Below are 26,736 nucleotides of genomic sequence, written 5' to 3' on the forward strand. Positions count from 1 at the left end.
CTGAGTGTTGCTGGGCAGAGCGTTGTCGGCCTTTTCCTCCTGGACCTTCTACCTCCGTGAACTGCATTTGGATAAGGAGACGATAGACGGATTCTATTAAAAATGCTTTACAAAAGTCTACTGGTGTTTACCTTGAGCACAAAGTGATTTAAAAAAAATGGAGGGAAGAAGGATAAAATGTGTTGTTGTTGGTTCCAGTTTTAATCCTGCCAGCGGGCTGCAGAGAAGCAAAACAAGGCTTAAACTAAAACTAGTGGGCCGATTAGTCAGCGCGGGGCGCCACTGCTCTTTTTCTGGGATTAGGAAAAGAGATTAATTACAAAATGCCTCTTTAAGCTCATTCTGGTTCCTTAATTAAACCTAAACTCTTATCTGCCAATAGGCTAGCCCAACCTTTTCATGCACACCACACAAAACGCTGACTTATGGAAACGTAATTATTTTTCTCCTCGCCAAGTCTTATTTTATTTGTCTTGTTTTTTAAGTCTCTCTCTGTGTACGTCTCTCATTTTCAGTTTTTTTTCCCTCCAGTTGCAGGTATAATCCAATCAGATCCCCCTGCTGTGTGGTCACTCTCTCTGCCTCCTCTTAGCAGCATAGAAAAAAAAACAAAAAACAAGAGCCTCCTGTAACCAATCAGGTCGCTGATGCTGCACCGGGGGGGCCGTATGATTGGCTCGTTCTTAAGTTTAAGTGAGGATGCCGGTTCCCAGAGCTGCCTGTTGACTCAGTAACAGAGGATCAGCAGGAGATTCAGTCTGGAGATCACGGAGAAGATGTTTTAATTAAATAAAAACAGGAGTATCCTGTTTAAAAAAATCGTCACTTTCATTGTTTCTATGGATGATGGCCATTAAAACGCGTTCGATCAACCAATTATTTATTACAGGCATTTAAAACTGAACTGATTTTATCTAGCTGAATAAAGATCTACGCGGTGAATATAAAAAGTTTACACACCCCTGTTGGAATGCCAGGTTCTTATCATGTAACAAAAAAAAAACAATGACATGAATATAAATAATTCCACCTTTAATGTCACCTAAAACCTGTACAACGCGATTGAAAATCAAACAAAAATCTTTCAGGGAGGTGAAGTAAAAATAAACAACTGAGATAAGGAGGTTGCACAACTGTGCACACCCTTTCATCTCTGGGGAAGTGTTCAGATTCAACCGATTACATTCAAACTCATGTACAATTACCAATTAAACCAATTAAAGTGCCTCTGATCAACCCCCACATAAAGTTCAGCTGTTCTAGTAGCCGTTTCCTGACACTTTTGAAGCCACATCTTCCAGCACAACCCATCGTCTGCAGAGAACTTCCAAAGTGTCAGAGGGATCTCATTATTCAAAGATATCAGTCAGGTGAAGGCTGCAAAAGAATTTCTAAAGAATTAGATGCACCATGGAACAAAGTGAAGACCGTGATCATCATATGGAGAAAATCTGGCACAACAGTTAAATCAGGACTCAATAATAATCAACCTCCATCATATATCAGAGCTCTGATTACCCCGTATGTTCCTAACAGAGCACTTCGCTCTCAGACTGCAGGTCTGCTGGTGGTTCCTAGAGTCTCTAAAAGTAGAATGGGAGGCAGATCCTTTAGCTATCAGGCTCCTCTCCTGTGGAACCAACTCCCAGTTTTGGTCCGTGAGGCAGACACCCTGTCTACTTTTAAGACTAATTTTAAAACTTTCCTTTTTGACAAAGCTTATGGTTAGAGTGGCTCATGTTACCCTGAGCTACCTCTATAGTTATGCTGCTATAGGCTTAGGCTGCTGGAGGACATCAGGGTCTATTTCTCTCACTCTGCCGAGTTCTCCTACTGCTCTCCAATTTACATTGTTTGTTGCTATTTCAGCTTTTAACTTTTTGTTCTCTGTCATTTTTCTCTTCACAAAGCTGCAACGGTGGGTTTCGCACCCGTGTTTGCAAGCTCACCTTGACCACTTCCTGCCCGAGGACTCCACCCACGACGGCGCAGACCGGAGACATCTCTGAGAAGCAGTAGCTGACGACACCTGGTCTGGTGTTCTGTTAGCTGTGACATCATCAGGGGAGGCAGATCATCCTCTATTACCATCTAACATAGAAAGTACTCCTGGGTCAATGTGAGCTTCTGTGCTTTCTGTGTCTCTGCTCTGTCTTCTCTAAGCCCCAGTGGGTCGAGGCAGATGAGCGTTCACACTGAGCCTGGTTCTGCTGGAGGTTCTCCTCCCTGTTAAAGGGGAGTTTTCCTCTCCACTGTCGCTTCATGCATGCTCAGTATGAGGGATTGCTGCAAAGCCATCAACAATGCAGACGACTGTCCACTGTGGCTCTACGCTCTTTCAGGAGGAGTGAATGCTGCTTGGAGAGACTTGATGCAACCTGCTGGGTTTCCTTAGAGAGGAAACTTTCTCACCAACCTGGAGGATCTGATGGACTCTGACTTTGGAAAGAGACTTGAGATGACATGCTGTGAATTGGCATACTATAAATAAAACTGAATTGAATTCAAAATCAAACATTGAAAAGTGAAACAATGATAAATCATTGTTAGAAAGTAAAAACTTGTAATACTCTAATTTCATGCTGCAGCTTTTTTTTTAATGAGATGTTTTCAGTGCCACTGCAAAGTTCCTTCAGCTACGGCTACGATGTCATTGGGATTTTTTAATTTCTCAAGCTGTCAATGGTTTAGCTCCATAAGCACTCTTGAAGCTTCTTGAAGCTTAACCATCATGTCATTTCTTTCCATTCGGGCTCATGTTGTCAGGTCTCAAGCTCTAAACAGGTTGAACGACCCGCTTCTCCCAGGGGCCGAGGTTGGACACACCCATGGTGTTGCTCTTCCATCATAGAGCACACTTCAGCTTTGAGTCTGCACAGCCAAGAGTCACCTACTTGGTGTTTATAGGTTATTACCGACTACATTACACTTTATAGTTCTTTAATAAACAAGAAGTGAAACTAAGTCTAGAAGTTAGGAGAGAAAAAAATCAAATGCCACCAATGACTGAGTAGCTGGTAGACCCTTCATCAGTCTCTGCCTTGTGCTTCAGTTCTTTAGTTTCTGCATAGCTCCACTAAAAGCATTTCAATCAGGTTGGGGTCTGGACTTTGACAAGACCATTGCAAGAACATATACTTATTTTCTTTCTCATGGTCTGCTGCTTTGTTTTGGGACCATTGTCCTGAGGCGATTCTGCTGATTTGGTCCGTCTGGTTTTCTGAAATTTAAAGTCATGCCATGTTTGTTCAGTTTTTTTTTTTTAAAGCTCATCCTGTTTTGAGGTTCGACATTTAAAATGCTGAGACCTGTACAGCTCGAGATGATCCTGCTACACTGCAAAAAGGGAACTAAAAGTAAACTTTTTTTGAAATGAGTATATTTATCCTTAATTTGAGCAGTTAAATGAGATTTGCCAATGGAATTAGCATTTTTACCCCAAAAATAAGATGATTAGATATCCTGCACTCAAAATAAGATGGTGAATTGATCCTATTTTAAGTGCAAAAATCTTATTTCATTGGCAAATATTCTTATTTACCTGCTCAAATCAAAGAGAAAGACACACATTTCAAATTTCAAGAACATTTTACCAATTTTAGTTCCCTTTTTGTAGTGTAGAAATCCAGTCCTGGGAAGATTAGCAGCCGTCTTAAATGTTTCCCACTTATAATCTTTGTAATTGCAGAATTATTAACTTCATATAGTTTAGATCGACGGTTTCCAGATTGGACAACAGCATCTCTAAGGTCATTGCTGATGTCTTTCCACCCTGGCATTGTGTTAACACACACTGGCCCGTCTCAAAGCAGTTAACTAAAATAAAAAACACGTTTAATAGAAGTTCTCACAACTACTAGCGGTGAAAGTTGAGGCTGATGCCTCGAGTTTTATCTGACAGAAGATAAACATGACACAAAAATACTTGTTTACGTCATTTTATTAGCAAATGTAAAAAAGAACAACAAGGACACCATCCGACACTTAACAGACCAACAGGCTTATTTAATGTTATTGTAGTATTGCTGTTGACGGACAACAGAAGCCGATTTGTTGAACTTGTATTTGTGTTGAAACTGTCAAAGTTTCAGCTGCGTCTTCAGTTTGGTCCAAAGTAGTCCACCATGCCGTTGCCTTTACGACCGTCAAAGAAGAAGAAGTTACGATGAGGAGCGTCTCTTTGAGAGAGAGCCTAGAAAGAAAGAAGACAAAAATTAATCACATTTTATTTATTTATTTATAAGGAAACCCAGCAGGTTGCATCAAGTCTCTCCAAGCAGCATTCACTCCTCCTGAAAGAGTGTAGAGCCACAGTGGACAGCCGTCTGCATTGTTGATGGCTTTGCAGCAATCCCTCATACTGAGCATGCATGAAGCGACAGTGGAGAGGAAAACTCCCCTTTAACAGGGAGGAGAACCTCCAGCAGAACCAGAACCAGGCTCAGTGTGAACGCTCATCTGCCTCCACCCACTGGCGCTTAGAGAAGACAGAGCAGAGACACAGAAAGTACAGAAGCTCACATTGACCCAGGAGTACTTTCTATGTTAGATGGTAATAGTGGATGATCTGCCTCCCCTTATGCAGAGATTTGGTTGTTTAATACTATTGTAATTAAATGTTTGATCAGAATGAGAATATTTTGGAGGCCCACGAAGCAACTTTCCAAATTATGGGAAATGTTTCTTCACGTTTTCCTCGCTAAGAACCAGACATTTACGTACAAGAGGAGCTAAAAACCCCCCAAAAAAAACTATGACAGGGAAATAAAAACCCAGAAGAACTACCGATTTAGAACAGATTTAGGTAAAGTCTGGATTCTTTGAAGGAAAAAAAAAACCTGGAGTGGCTGAAATCTTAAAATTTTTCCTTTGACTTGGTTCATCTGAGAGGGGTGAGCCTGTGAGTGAGCGCTGGAAGCTGGATTGGCTGCAGGTTGCAGACAGTTTCATCATCATCATCATCATCATCATCAATCAGGGAGGCGCTCAGCGGTCTGATCCAGAGCCGTCCGCCGCCGTCTCCTCCTCCCTCTCACCCCGCCATGAACCTTTACGACTACCTCAGCTTTACGGCGCTGGGCAAAATAAGAAACACTTTAAAATGTCACGTCTCTGATTAGACAAAGGTTCTAATCTTAACAGTTATTTACATGATTTATTAGAGCAATATTTGATTTTGGAAGCTGCACAGGGATCCAATAATCCCGTTTTCTGACTCTTTTGAAATAAATGTTTTATTTGCTGCAACAACGAAAGGACCTTTACTACAGTTTAACACTCCTGTAGCGGTCCCATTTCGCCGTTTTGTCTTGCGGGGTAAACGGCTTTATTATATGCCCCAAGGCATTGGAAAACAGCTCAAACCATTTCTCCAAGTGTCTGCCACACAGAAACTAAGCAGCTGCTCTTCTCCTGGATCTAACCCGGCTCTCTGAGGCCTCCCCAGGATTCCTGCGAGAGCTTCGCCTACCGTTGCGGCCCAGTTCGGATGCACAAAGCTGCATCGGTGGGTTTTTCGCGCCCGTGTTTGCGAGCTCACCTTGACCACTTCCTGCCCGAGGACTCCACCCACGACGGCGCAGACCGGAGACATCTCTGAGAAGCAGTAGCTGAGGACAAGCAGAGCAGGAAGAGGTTACGGTAAACATGTCTGCAGGCTGGGTTTCCTGCAAATTACCAAAGCAGTGCATCATCCCTTATTTATCTGCGTTTTAGGCTGACGTGGGACGTTTAGATTTCCCACATTTGCCCCTCGATGTGGGTCAATCAGATAAACCAGCAGCACAGTGAACACCAGGTATACACAAAAATGTAATATAATTAAAAATGTGAAATAAAAAGAGCACACAGTGAGGGGAAATTTACAACATAAGAAAAAAAAATACTGGACAGTTGTTAAAAATGTTCAAAGAAGTGTAGGATAATATAAAAACTGCATTTATATCTGTATATATACGATAAATTAAATTTATTTTCTGAAGGCAACGCTGCAGTTAACGCTGTTATAATGTTTAATGGAGTTACGATGAGAACCTGTGGCACCAAACTGAAACGGCTCAGCCTGAGGAAGCGCCGCTCAGCTGCTGACGGCATGACTTCACCCGGTGAAGTAAGTGGAAGTGGTTTTTACGAGCCGCAGCTATGATGGAGGAGGGTGGGGGGGGGGGGAATTTCCTGCCTCGTTGCCCTAAAGTCCCACCAGTTTCAAATTGTTTGTGTGTTTGTTGTATGGAAGAATAAAAACAGCAATGAAGTGACAGTCACGAAAAACCACGAGCGCCCAGAAGCAGCAGCTGCTGATGATGCTGAACTCGGCCGAATAGGAACGACTTTAGAGGAAAAATTATTATTTTTTTGTTTTTTTTACTGATCCTCTAGTTCTAAATCCAGCAGACTGTGAGTGATCAAAGCTAAAGTACGGGGCTCTACCGACCAGAGGTTCCTTTAAACCAAAGTGCGGCCCGGGGGCCATTTGTGGCCCCTGTGCTGATTTTGGGTGGCCCTCTAACTGCATTTCAAAAAAGATTTGGTCCACCAGCACAGGCTAATGCAGAAGGACGATTTTAGTTTTTAATTAGGGCAAAATTGTTCTAGAAAAGTTAGAATCCTACAATTGAAAATGTTAAAGTTTTCATCTTTTAATAAACACCCTTTTGTCATTCTCTTTAATTTCATAGAAACATCTGTCCAATGACATTTAATGACTCAAATTCAGACTTTGGTGCATTAAAATCTGCTTTGAACTAAATTATTAAAATTGGCTAATTAGAGCAAGTGTTTTCAAAGATTGCTTGACCAAAAAGAGTTCATTATTGTTAAAGAGTCAAAATTAATTATTCTAAATAATTTGCAAACTGGACGACCATCTTTTAATACGACAAATAAGCAAAACTCTTTTTTTAAACTTTGGATATACAGTGATTTACACATTCATTTCCTACAACGGACTAATTTATGTATTTAAAATTATCATATTTTGTAGCGCAAGCAAATTAACATTTTTTGGTTTAAAAATATTTTATTAATTTTTTGGCCCTTGAGTTCCTTTAACTTGACAATTTCGGCCCACGTGCCGAAAAGTTTGGACACCCCTGCTTTAAACTGATCTCCACCTCCGGTCCTGGAGCTTTAGGGCGTCTATGCTTCAACACTCCTGACTCTAATATCAGATCGTTAGCAGAGCTCTGCTGAAATTGGCTCCATAGGAAAACGTCTAATTATAGCTCCTAGCTCCTGTTCCCTGACCTAGTAGAAATCTATCGTGGAGAGGAAAGGAGCTTCGGACTGTTGTGCTGATTTCAGACAGCCTTTAACTCCGACGTCGTTACGTGACGGAAACATGGATGATGGAGTCAGATCTGGAGCTACAGCCTTCAGAAAATGAAGTACAAAGTGGGGCTGGACGATAATTCAATAACAATATATATTGATTAATAGAAAAAAAGGTCAGTAAAAAGTTGAATAGAATAATAGTTCAATTCAATTTTATTTATATAGCGCCAAATCATGAACATGTCATCTCAAGGCACTTTACAAAGTCAAGTTCAATCATATTATACAGATTGGGTCAGATTATACAGATTGGTCAAAAATGTCCTATATAAGGAAACCAGTTGATTGCATCAAAGTCCCGACAAGCAGCATTCACTCCTGGGGAGCGTAGAGCCACAGGAAGAGTCATCTGCATTGTACATGGCTTTGCTGCAATCCCTCAGAAGTTTTCCTTCTTTTTGCATTCTAGCCATGTAGGTTAATATTACATCATTACATCCTCCCAACCAATCACAACGCAGACCCAGGGACCAAGCTCCGCCCCCTTCAGAGAGTTCAGAGAGCATGCGTTCTTTTTCTTGTTTAAAAACTTGCAGTTTTGGTAAAAAAAAAAAGTTGGTTGAATAAAGGGTTGAGTTTGAATTCAGTGTTTGTGTCTTTATCTAAAAATAGGTTGCTAAGCAACGGCAGAAAATGGCCAGGGCTGCACTTAAAATATACGTTTTGAATTTGTTGATAATTATCAATATCGATCGATATGATTTCTATTTTATCTATATGCTTTTGTTTCTTTATCGTCCAGCCCTACTACCAAGTCTGCGCTCTCTGGACATTTTCGTTAATTTCCATGAGATGGGCTTTGCTTATACGTCATGTCACGCAAAGGATTGTGGGATTCTTTATAGCTTCTTAAAGCCGGTAAGGCCCCTATGCTAAAGGAGCTAAAATAGGAAGCATACAGGCTCCTTTTCCTACCTCCTCCTCTACTCACTGCACTATTTGGACAGCGCTGATCATTCGGGTAAAGACTCCTTACCCAGAAGACATTTTCAGATGCCTGCTGGTGAGGCGGTTATCCATTTTATTCAGGGGTGCAGGGCAAGAAACGCATTTAAACCGTGCAGGAAACCAGCAGTCGATGATTTGAGTTTGAGACCACTGCTTTGAATCCTGTTTTAGGAATAAAACCTTTGTTCTTTTAGTGAAGACACAAAGGGGAGACTTTTCAATACACATCTGGTATTAGAACTAGAGATGCACGATATATATCGGCAGTAAGATCGGTATCGGCCAATATTAGCCGCTTTCTAACATATTGGTATCGGTCCAATAAGTAAAACTGGGCCGATATTAACAACCGATGTTTATTTTTATTTGGTTTTCAGTCGGTACGAAATTATATAGAATTTTTCATCCCAGAAACATAAGTGAGTGATGTGATATAGATATATATATAGATATATATATATATATATATATATATATATATATTATATATATATATATATATATATATATAGATATATATATATATATATATATATATATATATATATATATCCATCCATTTTCCAAACCGCTTAATCCCTCATGGGGTCGCGGGGGTTGCTGGTGCCTATCTCCAGCGTTCACCGGGCGAGAGGCGGGGTTCACCTGGACAGGTCGCCAGTCTGTCACAGGGCATATATATATATATATATATATATATATATATATATATATATATATATATATATATATATATATATATATATATATATATATATATATATATATATACTCTTCAGGTTTGGACAAACACAAGAGCTTCAATAAAACAGGCCTAATTGAGAGGATCAAACCCAGAGTTGTCCATCAAATTGCCAGACGGATGAGTCTGAGTTTATTGATCGCCAGGAGAACCGTACTTTTTCTGACTGTATAAGTTTGATAGAGGGTCGTTATTCAGGAGCTGGGCTTGGACCCTTAGCTCCAGTGAAAGGAACTCTGAATGTTTCAGGAGATCAAGAGACGTCGGAAAAACTCCTTTGTGGGAACAGCTTGGAGACGACCCTTTGTTCCTCCAGAATGACTGAGAACCAGAGCACAAAGAAAGGTCCATGAAGACCTGGATGAGAAAGTTTGGTGTGGGGGCGACCCGGACTGGCCTGCAGAGTCCTGACCTCGACCCAACAGAACACATTTGGGATGAACTAGAGCCGAGACTGAGAGCCGGGCCTTCACATCCAACATCAGTGTCTGCTTCTGAAAATTCCCAAAAACACTGCAGAACCTTGTGGACCGCCTTCCCAGAAAGGTTGGAGCTGCACAGGGCGGATCCATACGGAACCCTATAGATTAAGAACGGGAGTTCAACTGTAGCTCCTCCTCTACCACCCGACTGCTTAAAGTCACGCCGCCATTAAGTGGCTTGTCCAGCTACAGTCTGTCGCCTATTTATGCGGCTAGCAATCATTTTAAGGTGTAATTATCGTTACTTATGAGGCCGGAAAATAATAGAAGCTGTTAGCGGGGAAATGCGGCTCCTTCTGAGTCCAGCAGAATAGGAGAACGTTTATGAATTAGAGCTGGGCGATAAAGCGATTTAATCGATAAATTCGAATTTACAATTCTTTAAGATTTAATTTTTGGAAAATCTGGATTTTATTTTGCCATTACACTCATTGGGTTTCCATGAAGAGAACAGCATGTGATGCTGAATATATGTTTAGGCAAAATTATTGGCAAAATATTGTTAAGTAGAAACTTTTTTTTTTACCATAATACGAGGTACTTCATTTACTTATTTACTTTTTTTTTTACTTAGTATGAAGTTCACAAGTGCAGTGAAGCCTGTTCTTAGCTCAATGTGTAATACCACTAGCAGCAAATGTTTTGTTACATTTTCATTGTTTATAATGGCACGGCTGCCATCTTGTTTTACAAGCATGTTTCACAGCTTGTTTTTAGTTGCACTTTGAATTCAGGTCAACTCCCTGATGAAATGCTTGACATAAAAAGCAAGGTTTTAAAATAATTTCTTTAATTTCTTTTTATGAAACAAAAAGGAGGAAAAAAATTGATTAATCTGATTTGGAATGATAAAATCGGAGATTTATTTTTTAATCCATATCGCCCTGCCCTATTATGAATATTGGACCGATACCAGGTGGTGGCATCGGTGCATTCCTAATTAAATGCAGTAATTGTGAGCTGCTGAGGAGTACTACTTAATAGTGTGAAAAGGTTCACATCGGCCATCCATGGTCAATATAAATATGAGGTTTAATGCTTGTTCTGGTTTCCCTGTACAAATTAAAATCATCGTTAAACGATGAGGATATGTTGACTCCTACTTTCGACCAAGTAAAGACCGACAGAGCAGTTAATTTGTTTTTTCCTTTTTGACATTCTTAAAATCCTTCTTGTATTTAAAACAAAAAAAAACCCCAATCAATCGGAAAAATTAAAGTTTAAAACAAATAAAGTAAAACAACCAAAATGCCGCCTTAGAATTCTACAATTTAAATGGGTAATGCGTATATATGTTACGCCTGTACAATTAAATAAATACAATAATAACACCCCAGATTTCTGTGTAAAATGTAAGTCTAAAGCACAGGTGTCAAACTCAAGGCCCGCGGGCCAAATCTGGCCCTTCAAGGTAAATTATCCGGCCCTCGAGAGCTTAAAAAAAAAAAGGCATATATCTTTTTATACTGTATAAAACTGTGCCTCCTGTAAGTGTAACTCATCCCAATATCAACTTTTTTTGCAGATAAACTGTATAAACTGGGCCTAAGAGTGCTACTTTTATGTTACTGTGCATTTTTTATACTACTGTGTGAACTGGATTGAAATTATGAAATGAAAAGTATCGTCTCTACACATGCAAGCGGCCCTTTTAATGACTTCATGATGCCAAAGTGGCCCCATATAGAAATTAGTTTGACACCTCTGGTCTAAAAGGGACTCTAATGTGTGGGAATGCAAACATATCAAAGCATTTTGGACAGAGGTGAAAGATACAATTGAAAAAATTATCTTAAAAAAAAGTTCCACTGGAACCTAAATTGTTCCTGTTAGCTTTATACCATGGGAAACATGATTTTAGCAAGCTAGAATGCACTTTTATAGATATAAGCTTGTTAGCTGCAAAAAAAATGTATAGCTCTGGCTTGGAAAAATGTCAGTAGACCTAGTACCACGCAATGGTTAAAACAGATGCTGTCTAGCTTGCCATTAGAAAAGAATAACATATATTAGGAAATCCTTTTTGAGAAGATTTGGGGACCTTTTATCAATTTTGTTGAGAATTTAGAGCTGACTGCAGATTTGATTGAGTCTTGATTTATTGGAACCTGCAGTTCACCGTGTTGTATAGATATCCATATCTGACCAATTTGTAATTTGCTTAAATACCCCTGTTCTTGAGAAGCTATGTGTATGTTAAAAGACTATTTTTATTATTATTATTATTATTATTTTATTTCTCCATGTTGAGTAAAATAACTGTCATGCAACAATTACAAAGTGAACTTGTTTTGATAACTACATGTTTGTATTTTTGAAATGAAAAATTTCAATAAAACAAATATAAAATAAAATAAAAAAATAAAATAAAAAAATAGGGAAACTTTAAGAGAGCTTTGGACTCTTTTGCTGCCCACGGTTAGCGGTGAGAGCGTGAAACTAAATTCACCTGATGAAGTCGTCGTTAAGGAGGTCCCTGCTCAGCCCCATGGCCTCCAGGACGTCGTCTCGGATCTGTTTCAGCAGCTCGCTGTCGTCTGCGTACGACTTGGGGTCCGGGTCGCGACCTTTGTCTGTGCGAAACTTTAACAGAACTGTGGATGAAGGAGAAAGGAAAGAAAATGAAAGAGGCGACAGTTCGGGGGGACTGGAAACTAAGTTTGTAAGCCTCTGTCTAAAGCAGTGCTTTCCAAATAATATGTTGCATTATTGCCATTTGTAATTTCATCACGCTTTCACGCAACTTCCACTGTGAATTGCCGTTTGCGTGGAAAAAACGTGGCCCTCGACTGCTGCTCCCTCTGAAAAAACGAGATAAAGATCTGAATGCGGTTGCACCATCAAGCCTTTCATGCGATTTGGACGTTTGCTCCGTATCAGAGGAATCGCGCGCTCCTGCCGGCTCACGCACGCAAAGATAAACACAGGGAAGCGTTATTTTAACCTCTGGCAGATTAAAAAAAAAAACAACTAAAGATAAATCTGATTTGTGCACTTTATTCAGAAATATTTCAGACTCTTTCGTGCGCAGAGATCAACACCTCGCCCACATGTTTCCTGCTCGTCCATTAAGTTTAACCACATGAGGATGTGGAGTCCTCCCACAGCCATTTCCACCAGCGTGGCGCGCCACACACACACACACACACACACACAAAAACACACACACACACACACACACACACACACACACACACACACACACACACACAAAAACACATATGTGGTGGCAATGAATCATTTTAACACCCTCAGTTCTGCCCTTTATGAGAAGCTTTGTATGAAGAAAGTTGAAAGTCTGGCACAAATGGCATCACATTCAGACTCGACAGGAAATCAAACACAATTTCATAACACGACATAATATCATCAGCATAAATGGAAATACGATTGTATCTCACAGCCCACACGTACAGTAGTGCTACTGACACAGACAGATGGGATCTAAAGGACAAAACCTACATCAGACACAGTGGACATGATTTATTTACAGTTTAGACCAGATGATTACTTTACTGTATAAAAAAGGAACTTAATTATTCCCCTAATTTAGACTAAACATTTGGTCGATTACAAAAATGACTAAAATTCACTTAATCCCAGAGTAAAGCTAGATTTTAAATTAAATTCAGAGGTTCACATTAAACCGCTATAGGAACTCATTTGTTCCGCTTTCCATTAAAGCAACAAATAGCATTAAGCAGTAAATTGTGGAATAGGCAACAGTATTCAACATTTAAACTGACACATGCTCTTTTTTATTCATTATCTCTTAAAACAGACTTTTTTTAAAGAACGGTTTTTATACATCTTTATTTATTATCATCATCATTATAATTTTTTTTTTCTCTTCCTTCAAATTTTTATTGTGAATATAATGTAACATGCTCCTTTATGTATCTATTTATTGTCTTATAATGGAATTTTTATAGTAGTGTTTTATGTGAGAATGCAGTGTGACACATAGTTTGGACTATGTAGCAGCCAGAGTCTGTAACCCAAATCAAATTTCCTTTGGGACAATAAAGTTAATCTAAATCTAAAATGCACTGAGATTCCTACAGATTGACTTTTAATATGTTATTTCACAACATCTCAGCTAAATGGAGGCTCGTTTGTCTACGTATTTGCAGGCCACGCCTCCAACTCTCTGCTTCCTGTGTGACATCTTGCAAAAAAAGAAAAGAAGAACTAAAAAAAAAAAAGACAAACAAACAAACAAAAAAAAAACTAAAAAAAGAAATCCAAAGAAATTAGTCCTCATATCAGGAAGAGGATTGTGTCACTCCAAACATCTGGTTTACGATTAATATGCAAGTATAAACACTGTGGGAATGTCAAGCAGGTTCTGTTTTACAGAGATGAACGGGTTTTACTGTGAAATGGGCAAATCAGCCGCTAACAAAAGCAAAAACCCTCATGAAGAAGGTGGCTGACAGTGACAAGAAAGACTCATTAGCCACAAAGAAACAAGTCCTGGGCTGAAAGGCCAATCAGAAAGGAAGAAGTTGTTCCATAAAAAGCCAGATTATAGATTAGAAACGCTCTCAGGGATTAAAAAGACGCTGATTTCTGGAGACGTGGTCTGCGGTCGGACCATAACGGCGGCCTGAAAACATCATCCCACCTGGGAAGTACGGTGGTGGCAGCATCATGTTGTGGGACCGTTTCCCAGTATGTGGGGCAATAGAAGCGACATCTCAAAAAACAAAGCAGCTCATGCAAAAACAAAGAGATTTACAAACTAGCTAGCTGCTAAAAAGAGTTAAAATGAGGCTTAAGCATCAAGAAAGTGGACGTTTTGGACTGATAGTCATAAAAATTAATAGCCAAAAAGATATGCATAGAGCAAGGAGGCATCCAAACCCGACGCAGTCCACCGGTTCTGTCAGGAAGAATGGGCCAAAACCCCGGCTAACTATTGTGAAGCTTGTGGAAATTTTTGACCAAATTAATACAGTTTAAAAGCCAAGAATACCAGCTACAATATCAACTAAAGTAATCTATTTATTCTGTCCTTTTGCAAATAGAATTACTTTTGTTGATCCAAACTAACCTGATTTAATGTCAATCAGCGAGGGGAAAAAATGTGTCGTGTTAGGGCTGGACAATAATTCAATAACAATATATATCGATCAATAGATGTATATCGATTATATAAAAAATGGTCAATAAAAAGGTCAATAGAATAACAGTTTTCCTTCCTTTTACATTCTAGCCATGTAAGTTAATATTACATCATTACATCCTCCCAACCAATCACAACACAGACCCAGGAACCAAGCTCCGCCCCCTTCAGAGAGTTCAGAGAGCACGTGTGATTTTTTCTTTTTTAAAAACTTGCAGTTTTAGTATAAAGGGCTGAGTTTGAATTCACTGTTTGTGTCTGGATCTAAAAATAGGTTGCTAAGCAACAGCATAAAATGACCAGGGCTGCGCTTAAAATATACGTTTTGAATTTGTTGATAATTATCTATTATCTATTAAATTATTCTATTTAATCAATATGCTTTTTTTTCTTCAATATCGTCCAGCCCTAGGTCGTGTTACTTTTTATACAGTTTATATGTTATTATTCAACTTAAACTGAATTTCAAAGAAGAAGTTAAGTATTCAGTTTTAAATCAAAAGACACATCCAGAAGTTGACTTTTCTCCTGCTGGTCAGTAGGTCCGATAATCTAAGACGCAAGAAGGGAATTAAAAAGAACAAAAGAAATCATAGACACCAATAAAAAAAAATAAAAAAGCCCCAAAAATACGCGCGCACACACCCAGCCTGTGGTTCAGATCAGCCGCCTGTTCCTAGTGAGACAGGAAACAGTTACAACAGAGGAAGAGCCACTTCCTCATTGGTCGCCCAAAACAACAACTGCTCGCTCCAATTATAGAAACGGAGAAGGAATAATAACAGCGCTTCCTGTCTAACCTTCACTAAATAACAACAACTAATGTTTCCACTGCTGCGAGGTGAAAACAGGGCGAGGCTGGAAATGTAGGTGGGATTCACCAGACCTTTTGGTACAAACCTCCAGACAAACAAAACAACCATTACCCAAGAGCGCCGGTCTGCTTTGCATAAATTAAAAATAGCAAGAAACTTTTTATTTTATTAAATCAGTTGTACACCCAATTCTTTCTTTCTGTAAGAGTTCAAACTGGCACTGCTTTGTTTAGGGACCGAAACCAAAAGCTTCCAGGTGAGCCAAACCCTCAGAACCAACACCAGATCTTCATTCATCTCATTTACCTTCACATTTTAATGGGAAATTATGCGTTTTTCTTCCATACCTTCCAGGTCGGATGACCAAAAGAAGACTATATTATTTAATTTGCATTGTAGTCGGTAATTGCATGCAAACAATTATGACCAGTTTGACAAGGACAAGCAGCAGAGAAGGGACTTTAATACACCTTTCCTTAATATTGTTGAATAAAGCAGCCATTAGGAACCACTCAGAAGTATTTCACTTTTCAGAATGAGATCCAGCTATATGAACTAGAATGGTGTTGAGTGAAAAGTACCGTATTTTCCGGACTATAAGTCGCAGTTTTTTCATAGTTTGGCCGGGGGTGCGACTTATGTGTGAAATTATTACACATTTTTTACCGGTATATCATTACACCTGTTATTTTCACACCAAACCACCAGAGGGCGCTCTAGGCCTGTGTTGAATCAGACGTAAGCGACGTAGAAGCGGAAGTGCCGCAGCTTCTACCTCCGGAGTTAACGGAGTTATTTGAAAGTGACACCGAGGATGAAGATTTCACTGGATTTTAGTTATTTGGAGTGACACGGGCGCTTTGGTTAACTTCTTCGCATGTTATTTATGCTATAGTTATCTGAATAGCTTTTAATATGTTATGTTAACATACCAGGCACGTTCTCAGTTGTGTCATGTAGCGTAAGCTAACCGTACAATTATTCAGCCTGTTGTTGCCTCTGTTCTATTTTTATTTAAAATTGCCTTTCAAGATGACATGTCTGTTCTTGATGTTGTATATTATCAAATAAATTTCCCCCAAAAAATACGACTTATACTCCAGTGTGACTTATATATGTTTTTTCCTTCTTTATTATGCAATTTATGGCTGGTGCGACTTGTACTCCAGAGCGACTTATAGTCCAGAAAATACGGTACCCCCCCACCCCCCCATTTGATTATTTAACTGATTAATTACACATTTAGGAAAGCTGAGGTCAGAGCAGCTTTCTGCTAGACCGTTAGAATAAAGAAATGGATTAAATAGGCAACATGAAATCAACCAGAACTGCTCCAAACGTAGAACTGGACGATAATTCAATAACAATACATATCCATCCACAGACGTATATCGATGAGAGAAAAAGAGGTCAGTAAAAATGCGATTAATTGTGCAGCCCTCGTGTTTGTGATCAGAAATGACGATAACTCCTGTAACGTGTTTAGGATGTGTGACCCTGAACCCACATCCAACCAGGTTTTCGGGAGAGATAAAGCCAATTCCACCGATTATACCACGACGAGCGGTTAAATATCCTGCAGCAATTATACCGGACGGCTAGAAAATACATTTACATTTAATCTAGGGCTGAACAATTAATCGCATTTTCAATATAATCGCGATTTAAAAAAAACGCAATTTCCAAATCGCAGAGTATGCAATTTTTGGCTATGTAACAATTAGGGAATTAGACGCGTCCATGAGGTGTTGGTAAAAATGTTTAAAGTGGGTTTGCCTCCACATGGAATGGAAGACAGTTGCAGCAGTAAGATAATCTAATTTTATTACTTGTTTTAGAGTTTATATAATCATACATAGCATTAAGTACAGGTCAATCAGTTTAATACATAGACTTGCTTGTTGGTTGCACTTTATGTTCAACAAGGATTGATGTCCAAATCAACTAAAAGCTGTTCTCTTGAATAATATTCTGATTAACAGAAACATTAAAAGTTCTTGTTTTGCATAGTCCTTGTTTACAAACATCTTTATTTAGACGCCATTTTTGTTGCTTGTGGTTAATGCAGAGAAAAGTCAAAATTGCAATTTTGGTTGAAATTTATCGTAGGCAGAACACAATCATTACTGCTCTGAGTTTAGATGCAACTAATCTGCACAGCAAGGAAACAAATTGATTTGTTGTTTGTATATGTTTAAAAAGACATGATGAATTAAACTGTAAAAAAAAAAAAAATAAATAATAAAAAAAATAAAAAAAAAAAATAAAAAAATCGCATTAAATCGCAATATAAAAAAAAAAAAAAAAAAAAAAATCGCAATTAGATTATTTTCCAAAATCGTTCAGCCCTAATTTAATCTGTATAAATCATTTGATTAGGAGAAAGTCTATTTTTTGCAGCTGTGTAAAAATCCCTAATATGGGAGAAAAAAAACCCCATTAAAAACAAATGAATGAAAAACTAATAAGTAAAAGAGAAAATCGTCCTCAGGTGGAGGTTTATTCTGGTTGTTTCCTGCTGCCGCCTTGCAGCGTAGGTCTCAGCGCCACGCTCAGTGCACATGACTGGCCATGGACAGCCTGTGATGGAAACTACTGAGTGCTTCGTGGGGACGTCGGAAGTGCCAGGTGACAGGAGGGACGAAAACAGGAAGGTTGAAACGCACAACTCCCTCAAAACTGACAGAAACAATTGACTGGTGCTCGTTTATCAGCCGTTCTCCTGAGAAACGCCCATTCAAAGTTACTAAAATGTGACTTTATTTTTTTTTTTTAGGCTCTAAAACTGGGATGAACCTCAATCCTTTTGTCTTCATGCTTGGATAATATTAGACAAACTCTCTGGAGACGGTTTTCCACGCGGGGGGGTTAAACGCCACTTAGAGTGGAACGAAGATTTTAGCATCTTCATGGTTTGGGTTTCAGTGCTGCTGGAGAATCACCCACATTTTCAGTTTCAGTTTTCAGTAATATCTTTAGACCCTCTCGTGATCCTTTTTTTGACATTTAAACTCTGCCTCCTTTACATATCAATCAATATTAGCTAAAAAAAACTTTTATATTTCACGAAGGAAACGCATGCATCTACTCGTCATATTTTCCGTTAGAGACCCCCTGAGGTCAAACACAATCCTCAGGAGCTTTAATTGTTAGAGGAAGAAATTAAATATATGTATCAAGAATGTATCATGTGGTGTTTTTTTTTTTTAAGCTAAAATGTCATAAATGTTAGAAATGCCTTTATATATGTACCATGAAGCAGGAAGTAGTCCACTGGGGTTCGTTTCAGGCTGGCTTTGGCCTTCTCACTGGTCCAGTCCACCTCCAGGGCCTCCTTCAGATTGCAGAAACTGCTCGTCTGATTGGTGAGAAACAATAATAATAAAAAAAAAAGTTAATTGATTCTTTATTATCAGGACAAAAAAAAAAAAAAAAAAAAAAAAAAAAGAGGATACAGGTCTGTGTAAAATGATCCTAATCAGAGCAGCTCATCCAGGACGCATGTGGATTCGTGGATTACCAGAAGCCGCCCCTGGATAACTTTCTGCCCCCCCGGGGTTCTTGAAATAAACCAATAAAAAACTCTGTATTTGATCAAAAAGTATTTTTTTTTTCTATATTGGAATTTATGTTGGCATGGCCAGATTTCTGAAAGATTTTATTTTTCCTTGTGAATTATTTTAATAAATTAGGTTTTAATTGACTTTAGGGAAAGAAACATTTGCTTTAGCAAAGATAAAAGAGTCTGTATGTGGTTAATTGTCCAACTAATTGAATTAAACATTTTTAAAGTCATAATCCGTAAAAAAAAAATATATATATATATGTTTATGACATGAAAAGTAATCATTTAGTCTTTTTTAACCAGTAAAAACATTAAATATTATACCACTGAAATATGAAAGTTGGATTTGGCAAACAGATGAAGCAGGAGTGGGTGACCGTCCACTGACCTTTTTCACCATGGTGGTCTCGTTGGGGTCCACCTTGGCTTTCTTTGGTTCTGGACCGTCGCTGGAATCGGACGAAGGCTTCACTACTTTGAGTTTTTCCCTAAAAAAACAAAAAGTTTCTTCACTTTCACTGGGAAAGCAGGTCATTAAGGGGCGGTTTAATTTTCTCTTCCACTAAAGACGCAGAAAAGGACAGAAAACACAACGGAGCACGACTGCATGAAGCTGATCGATATTTACAAAGATTTTATCACCATTTTGAATACTTTTCCTGTTTGGTTGGCTCTTTAACTTTATGTGGATGTCAAATATCAGATTAGTTATATGGTATTAAAAAAAAAAAAAATCAGCAAACATTTAAATTAATAATAATAATAATAATAATAATAATAATAATAACTAATGAATTTATTAGTAACAGACCGTTAAAATGTTTCTATCATGTTTTATGTTGTGCAAACTCTCAATCCGTTTGATTTTTTTAATAAAGAATATTACTTTATAAGAAGAGAAACGATCGGAAATGACAGGAAGAGAAATTAAAACGATAAGAGAATAAAACCCAGGAGGGATGCGGGTCAGAGAGACTCATCAGTGCTTCACGTGATCGCCTCGATAACCACAGAAAACCCGAAAAGATAAAGTTTAAAAGCAGACATAGAATAGAAATTCATAAAAACTACAGCTTTGATATATATGAAATAATAAAAACATAAGACCAAATTAAGATACAGAAATACCAAAACTACCATCTGATCATCCGGTCTTGGAGGAAAACCCGATCAGGACCCAGTTTTGGTTTTAAGAACACTATTTTTTATTTTTTTTAAAATGCAGTAATTACATGATAAAATTAACTCTTTGGGTTTTAGACAAAGGCCCAGAGCATCACAGATGCTTCACTAAGCTACTTAAATAAATAAAAAGTTAAACCTTTTTCTCTGATCTCACCGGTTCTGACTCTAGAGGGCGCCGTTTTCGCTGACCCATAACTCCTGCAGCCATAGAGCAGAAAAGAGGCGTGGAAGTTTTTTCAGCAGACGGCACTTTGCAAAGCAACGTTCACATCATATCAGATTTTAATCGTCATTAATACATAGTTATTAATACACATATGGTTTGCATTTAAAACAATAAGCACAGACTCTAAAACTATTTGAAAGAAGTTAATGTAGGATATCTGATAGGGCTGTAAGATATTGCCAAAAACCCAAATTTGCGATTTATTTCAACCATAATTGCGATTTTTATTTGGACTTTTCTCTGCATTAACTAAAAGCAACAAACATGGCCTGTAGATAAAGATGTTTGTAAACAGGGACTGTTTAAAACAAGAAATTTAACTGTTTTTATTCATCCAAGAATCAAATCATCGAATATTATTATTTGAGAGAACAACTTTTAATTAAGTTGGACATCAATCCTTGTTGAACATAGAATGTAACCAACAAACAAGTCTAAGTATTAAACAGTTTGACTGCTACTTAATGCTGTGGTGAGATTCCTGAATGTTTCTGGTAAAAAGAAAGTCTGATTATATAAACTATAAATCATATAATAAAATTAGATTATCTCATTGCTGCATCTCTCTTCCCTTCCATGTGTTGCAAACCCACTTTAAACATAATTACCGACTACTTTAAATGTTACATAGCCAGAAAATTGCAGACCTCTGATTTAGAAATTGTGTCTTTTAAAATTGTGATTATATTGCAAATGCGATTATTTGTCCATCACTAATATCTGATATACAATTAAATGACATATTCATGATAACATATCAAATAACACAATATTCCTAACTACACTATTTGTATAGTTATTCTTCCTTTTGGGAATGTGAGGTTCCATATTTTGTGCACTTGAGGGAAAATGTTTTATTTCTGGAGGACTCAGTAAAACAGCGCCCCCTAGAGTCGCAGAATTTCATGGGAAATGGTGCAACGCTGGACTTTATTAGAACCTTCAGCCATTCTAATTCCCTCAGCACACCCAATGGTATATTAAATGCCTTTCTGTCAAAATCAGAAGAACAGCAGTCTTCAAAAACAAAGCCGAACCACAAAAACAACTTCCACATGATGGAGAATAAAGTGTTCCTGCCAAACAGCAGTGAGAATGCTATTCTGCAGAATGATTTGAGCAGAAGATCCCTGAAGAAGAGAAAAACTAGCTGGAAAACACATTAAAATCAAAGAAGAACCAACGTGAACACGAAAGGACAACAGCTGAAGGATTAGAAGAATGTTGTGTGAAAAAAAACCCGAACTAGTTGAAGATAGTTTTAAACTTGAATAAAGTTCCTGGCTGAAAGCAAGCTGTAAACTGTAAAAAAAAGTTTTTAAAGAAGTTGAAGGATATTCCATTAATTTCAATGAGAGCAAAAAAAAAAAAACCCACAAAAAGTTAAATATTTAAAAAAAATTATAACAGAATTATCAGGAGACATAGAAGTAATGCCGCGAACGAGCTGAACGTTTTGATACTAAAATTTAGGGCTGGGCAATATTGATTAAAAAATAAATCTCAAATGTTATCATTCCAAATCCAATTAATCGATTTTTTCCTCCTTTTTGTTTCATAAAAAGAAATTAAAGAAATTATTTTAAAACCTTGCTTTTTATGTCAAGCATTTCGTCAGGGAGTTGACCTGAATTCAAAGTGCAACTAAAAACAAGCTGTGAAACATGCTTGTTAAACAAGATGGCAGCCGTGCCATTATAAACAATGAAAATATAACAAAACATTTGCTGCTAGTGGTTTTACACATTGAGCTAAGAACAGGCTTCACTGCACTTGTGAACTTCAAACTAAGTTAAAAAAAAAGTAAATAAGTAAATGAAGTACCTTGTATTATGGTAAAAAAAAAGTTTCCACTTAACAATATTTTGACAATATATTTGCCTAAACATATATTCAGCATCACATGCTGTTCTCTTCATGGAAACCCAATGAGTGTATTGGCAAAATAAAATCCAGATTTTCCAAAAATGAAATCCTAAAGAATTGTAAATTCGAATTAATCGATTGAATCGATTTATCGCCCAGCCCTACTAAAATTGTTGAAAACAGTTGAAGTAGACGCCGAAAGACGTAACAGGAACACAAAAAAAGTGAGAATGCCTTATAAGCATTCTCACTGATAATGGTTTAGGCTACCATCACAGTTTTAACGTAATTATAGCACTTGACTGAATAATCAATGTGCATCGGTGGTGTTTTAATGCAGGCTGATGGGAAAAAAAACAAAACACACACAGCTAAGGAAGCAGAATCACTGACTAAACTCGTTTGTTCCTGATCGGTGACCAATGAATGAACAGAGAAGGATGAACTAAACCCGTTAGCTGGTCTGGCGCAGGCTAGCTGCAGAGAACACGCGTGTTACGCCGACTCACTCCACGTAGTGGTGCTCCCGTCCCAGGTTACAGAACATGTAACCGTAGTAACCGTAGACGTCGCCGCAGAACACCTTGATGCTGTGCTGCGAGCAGAGCTGGTCGACGCGCACCATCAGGTCTCTGGAGCAGCCTGTCAGACACACCTGAGGGAAAAACGGAAGACAGCCAATCAGAGCGGAGAGACGGAGCCAGAGGTCGCCTTCAGGCCGACGCCTCGCCAAGTACCAAATTAGACACCTGGACATTTCCTTCAACCACTTTAAGTGCTGAATAGTTTTGGTTTAACAAACAGAGGTCTTTATATTCAAACATTTTTACTGGATTTTGAATTGTACATACAAAATAACAAGTAACCAAACAACAACCCCAACATAAAAAAATGTTACAATGACAACAACACAGGAAATAAGTAAAATTACATAACATAAAAATAAAAGGAGAAAAAATATATAACAATAATAATAGAAATTAATAAATTAATATCGACACGTAGGGTTACAGAGCCTATGACTTAATTATGTCCCAGCAGGGAATAATTATAGAATTATAGAACCTCTGGGTTGATGCCCTGCTTAATTTTCTCGAGTTTTAAGTGTGCCGTTACATCTTCAACCCGGCGCCTGTGCGTGTGTTAAGTCCCAGAAAGGGGCCAACATATTTAAGGACACGTAGACAGGACTGAGGGTTAACAAAAATATTTTATTTTCAAAACCTCTCTGTGTCCAAAAAAAAGGGAGAGTGAAAATGGGAAAAAAAACTTAACCCTCCAAAGTATTAACAGAATGTTGGACCTGGTGAGCCAATCAAAAGAACAGAATGCTTTAGCAGAGGGCCAACCCTATACAGGGCCGTCAAAGCCTCTACTATTAGCAGACTAAAGCAAAACAAAAAAAAACTATTGCAAAGTAAAAACCGAAAATAGGACAACCGGTCCCACCAGGCCAAAATCATCTGAAACAGCAAAAAAAAAAAAAAAAAAAAAATTAACAAAAATACCGCATGGCCAGCTGGAGTCATCAGCTGTGTCATACAGCTCCAGAAGCCGTCTGAGCACCGCAATCAGGACACATCCTTGGTGACGAGTGGAAAGGCGGGGCTCCCCAACATGTTGAGACCCAGCCTATTTATAGTCGGACCAACAGCACCACAACTAATGTAATCAAATTACAAACAAAATAAAAATTATCCAACTCTAAAATCTCTCAACAAAACCACTCAAATAAAGTCCATACGAAACTATCTAAAAAAATAAAAAATAAACAAAATTGTGTGCCCAAAGCACATAACAGCGTGGGAGGAAGTCTCTGACTTCCATTTACGCACAAAATAAGACGTCTGGCCAAATAGAGATAAAAACGCACCGGCATCTGATTGTGCACCAGATATCAGCATCTCTGCAGGGCCCACACCAAACAGAGCTCTTAAAGATTATATTAAAAAAAAGATATATCTGATTTGTTGAAATTGGGCAAGTATTGGCAGAGTTATTACTGATAAGTCAAGATAATCACAATTATGGACAACAGAAAACAAATTGAAAATAACTGACAAATATTTACAAATTAAAGGACATTAAAAACTAGGGCTAAACAATTTTAGAAAATAATCTAATTGGGATTTTTCTTCTTAATATTGCGATTTAATGCGATTTTTTTCAAGTTTAATTTATCATGTGTTTTTAAATACATACAACCAACAAATAAATTTGTTTCCTCGACTTGTGAATTAGTTGCTAAAACACCCACAGCATCTAAACTCGGAGCAGAAATGATTGCGTTCTGCCTAAAATATATTTCAACCAAAATTGCAATTTTGACTTTTCTCTGCATTAACCACAAGCAACAAAAATGGTCTCTAAATAAAGATGTTTGTAAACAACGACTATTTAAACAAGAACTTTTAATGTTTCTATTGATCAGAATATTATTCAAGAGAACAGCTTTTAATTTAATTGGACATCAATCCTTGTTGAACATAAAGTGCAACCAACAAGCAAGTCTATGTATTAAACTGATTGACCTGTACTTAATGCTATGTATGATTATATAAACTCTAAAACAAGTAATAAAATTAGATTATCTTACTGCTGCAACTGTCTTCCCTTTAAACATTTTACCGACACCTAATGGACGTGTCTGATTCACTAATTGTTACATAGCCAAAAATTGCTGACCTCTGCAATTTGGAAATTACGTTTTTTTTAAATCGCGATTATATTGAAAATGCGATTAATTGTTCAGCCCTATTAAAAACAATGTTAAAATGATAATGACTTTTTTATTGAAATACATATCAAAATTAAATTTATAATGTATTTAGGTGGATAATAGATAAATATTCCATTTTCACTCTGTCGTGGCCGGTTTAATGATTTTAGACAGAAATGTGATGATTTCCAGGAACGGACTGTGGAGCGCTGCGCTTAGCGGGGTCTGCCTCCACCTGCTGGGCAGAGAGACACCGTCACGACGTCTGGTTAAGGTGCTGCACGGCATTAGATTCACATCAAACTTCATAATTAGCTACGTTATTATTCAAAAAGCATGCCTGCCTGATTAATTTGAATGACTGGGACGCTGCACTGCACGTTTTTTCGCTGTTTAAACCTACTTTACATGTGCAGTCCGTGAAAAATTATCAGTACGTCATGACTTTTAATCACGTTAAAACAAAAAGTCTCTTACACTGTTCTCAGATTAAAAACAGGTTGTCTTTCAGTCAGATGAAAAAACACAAATTGCACGTAAACTGCATTTAAATTGAAGTTGAAAGTGAGGGCTAACTTAACTAAATCCACCTTGTTTAGGAAGAAAATTTTAAATCATAATCGTGAAGATAAGATTGCAGAAAACTTCTAAACTCTTTTATTTAATATTTATTTTCTCCCAGTTCTAACAGTAGATGCTCCGTGTCGGCTTCGTATCGGGTTGACCCTTTATGAAGCAATGGAAGCAACAGAAATCCTTCCAACAGCGCCTGTCTTTTAAATCTTAAATTACTACTGTTTTAAATGTTGTATTAAATGTATCAAAATAACTTCATATAAATTTTGATGGTCGTTTTGTCGTTGTTGTCCGTCTTGTCCGCCATGACGGGTGCTGCTGCCAGCTCAGCCTTAGGGAAAGAGGATTTGATCTCAACTAGGGCTGGACGATTTAGAAAAAAACAAAAACATTTTGATAAAATAGTAATCACATTGATCGATATCGATAATTATCAACAAATTCAAAACATATTTTAAGTGCAGCCCTGACCATTTTATACTGTTGTTTAGCAACCTGTTTGTAGATAAAGACACAGACACTGAATTTATACTCAACCAACTTTTTACCAAAACTGCAAGTTTATAAAAAAAGAAAAAAGAACGCGTGCTCTCTGAGATCTTTGAAAGGGGCGGAGCTTGATTTCTAGGTCTGCGTTGTGATTGGTTGAGAGGATGTAATGACTGTAATATTAACCTATATGATAGGATGCAAAAGGAAGGAAAACTTTTATTCTATTGAACTTTTAATTGACCCTTTTTTCTATCATGGATATGCGTCTATCGATCAATAAATATTGTAATTGAATTTTCGTCCAGCCCTAATCTCAATGGGTCTTTTATTTGGTTAAACCAGGGTGTCAAACTCATTTTGGTTGAGGGGTCGCATACAGCTTAATCTGATCTCAAGAGGGCCACACGGGTAAACTCATTGCAAGATTAAATAGAACTAATAAAAGTGAACTTGTTGTTGATTTTTATATTAAATGAATTTCACTTTTACACAATATATTATAAATAACCTCAGCGTTTTTAAGAAAAGTATGTGCAATTTCAACAATACTTTTACACAGCACCCCTCGTGGACAATATAGGAACTGCAGATTTTCAATTAAACTAAGTACAGTACATGTTTTTTGCAATAATTATTTTATCATTCTCTTCCTTTTATCTC

The 26,736-nt window shown here is 37.7% G+C and overlaps 1 protein-coding gene across 1 annotated transcript in view; it reads right to left on the minus strand.

Annotated features, from left to right (window-relative positions):
• Positions 1–3,984: 3,984 nt before the first annotated feature.
• sae1 (SUMO1 activating enzyme subunit 1) overlaps positions 3,985–26,736 on the minus strand; it is a 28,073-nt gene continuing 5,321 nt past the window's right edge. Inside the window, exons 4-9 of the mRNA XM_012854258.3 lie at positions 22,799–22,944; positions 19,401–19,500; positions 18,700–18,805; positions 11,954–12,098; positions 5,540–5,609; positions 3,985–4,192 (exon numbers count right to left, since the gene is read on the minus strand). Of these exons, the coding sequence (XP_012709712.3) occupies positions 4,100–4,192; positions 5,540–5,609; positions 11,954–12,098; positions 18,700–18,805; positions 19,401–19,500; positions 22,799–22,944 (660 nt within the window). The 3' untranslated portion in view covers positions 3,985–4,099. The remainder of the gene's footprint in view (positions 4,193–5,539; positions 5,610–11,953; positions 12,099–18,699; positions 18,806–19,400; positions 19,501–22,798; positions 22,945–26,736) is intronic.

This window comes from Fundulus heteroclitus, chromosome 18, assembly GCF_011125445.2.
Source record: "Fundulus heteroclitus isolate FHET01 chromosome 18, MU-UCD_Fhet_4.1, whole genome shotgun sequence".
Taxonomy (NCBI): Eukaryota; Metazoa; Chordata; class Actinopteri; order Cyprinodontiformes; family Fundulidae; genus Fundulus; species Fundulus heteroclitus.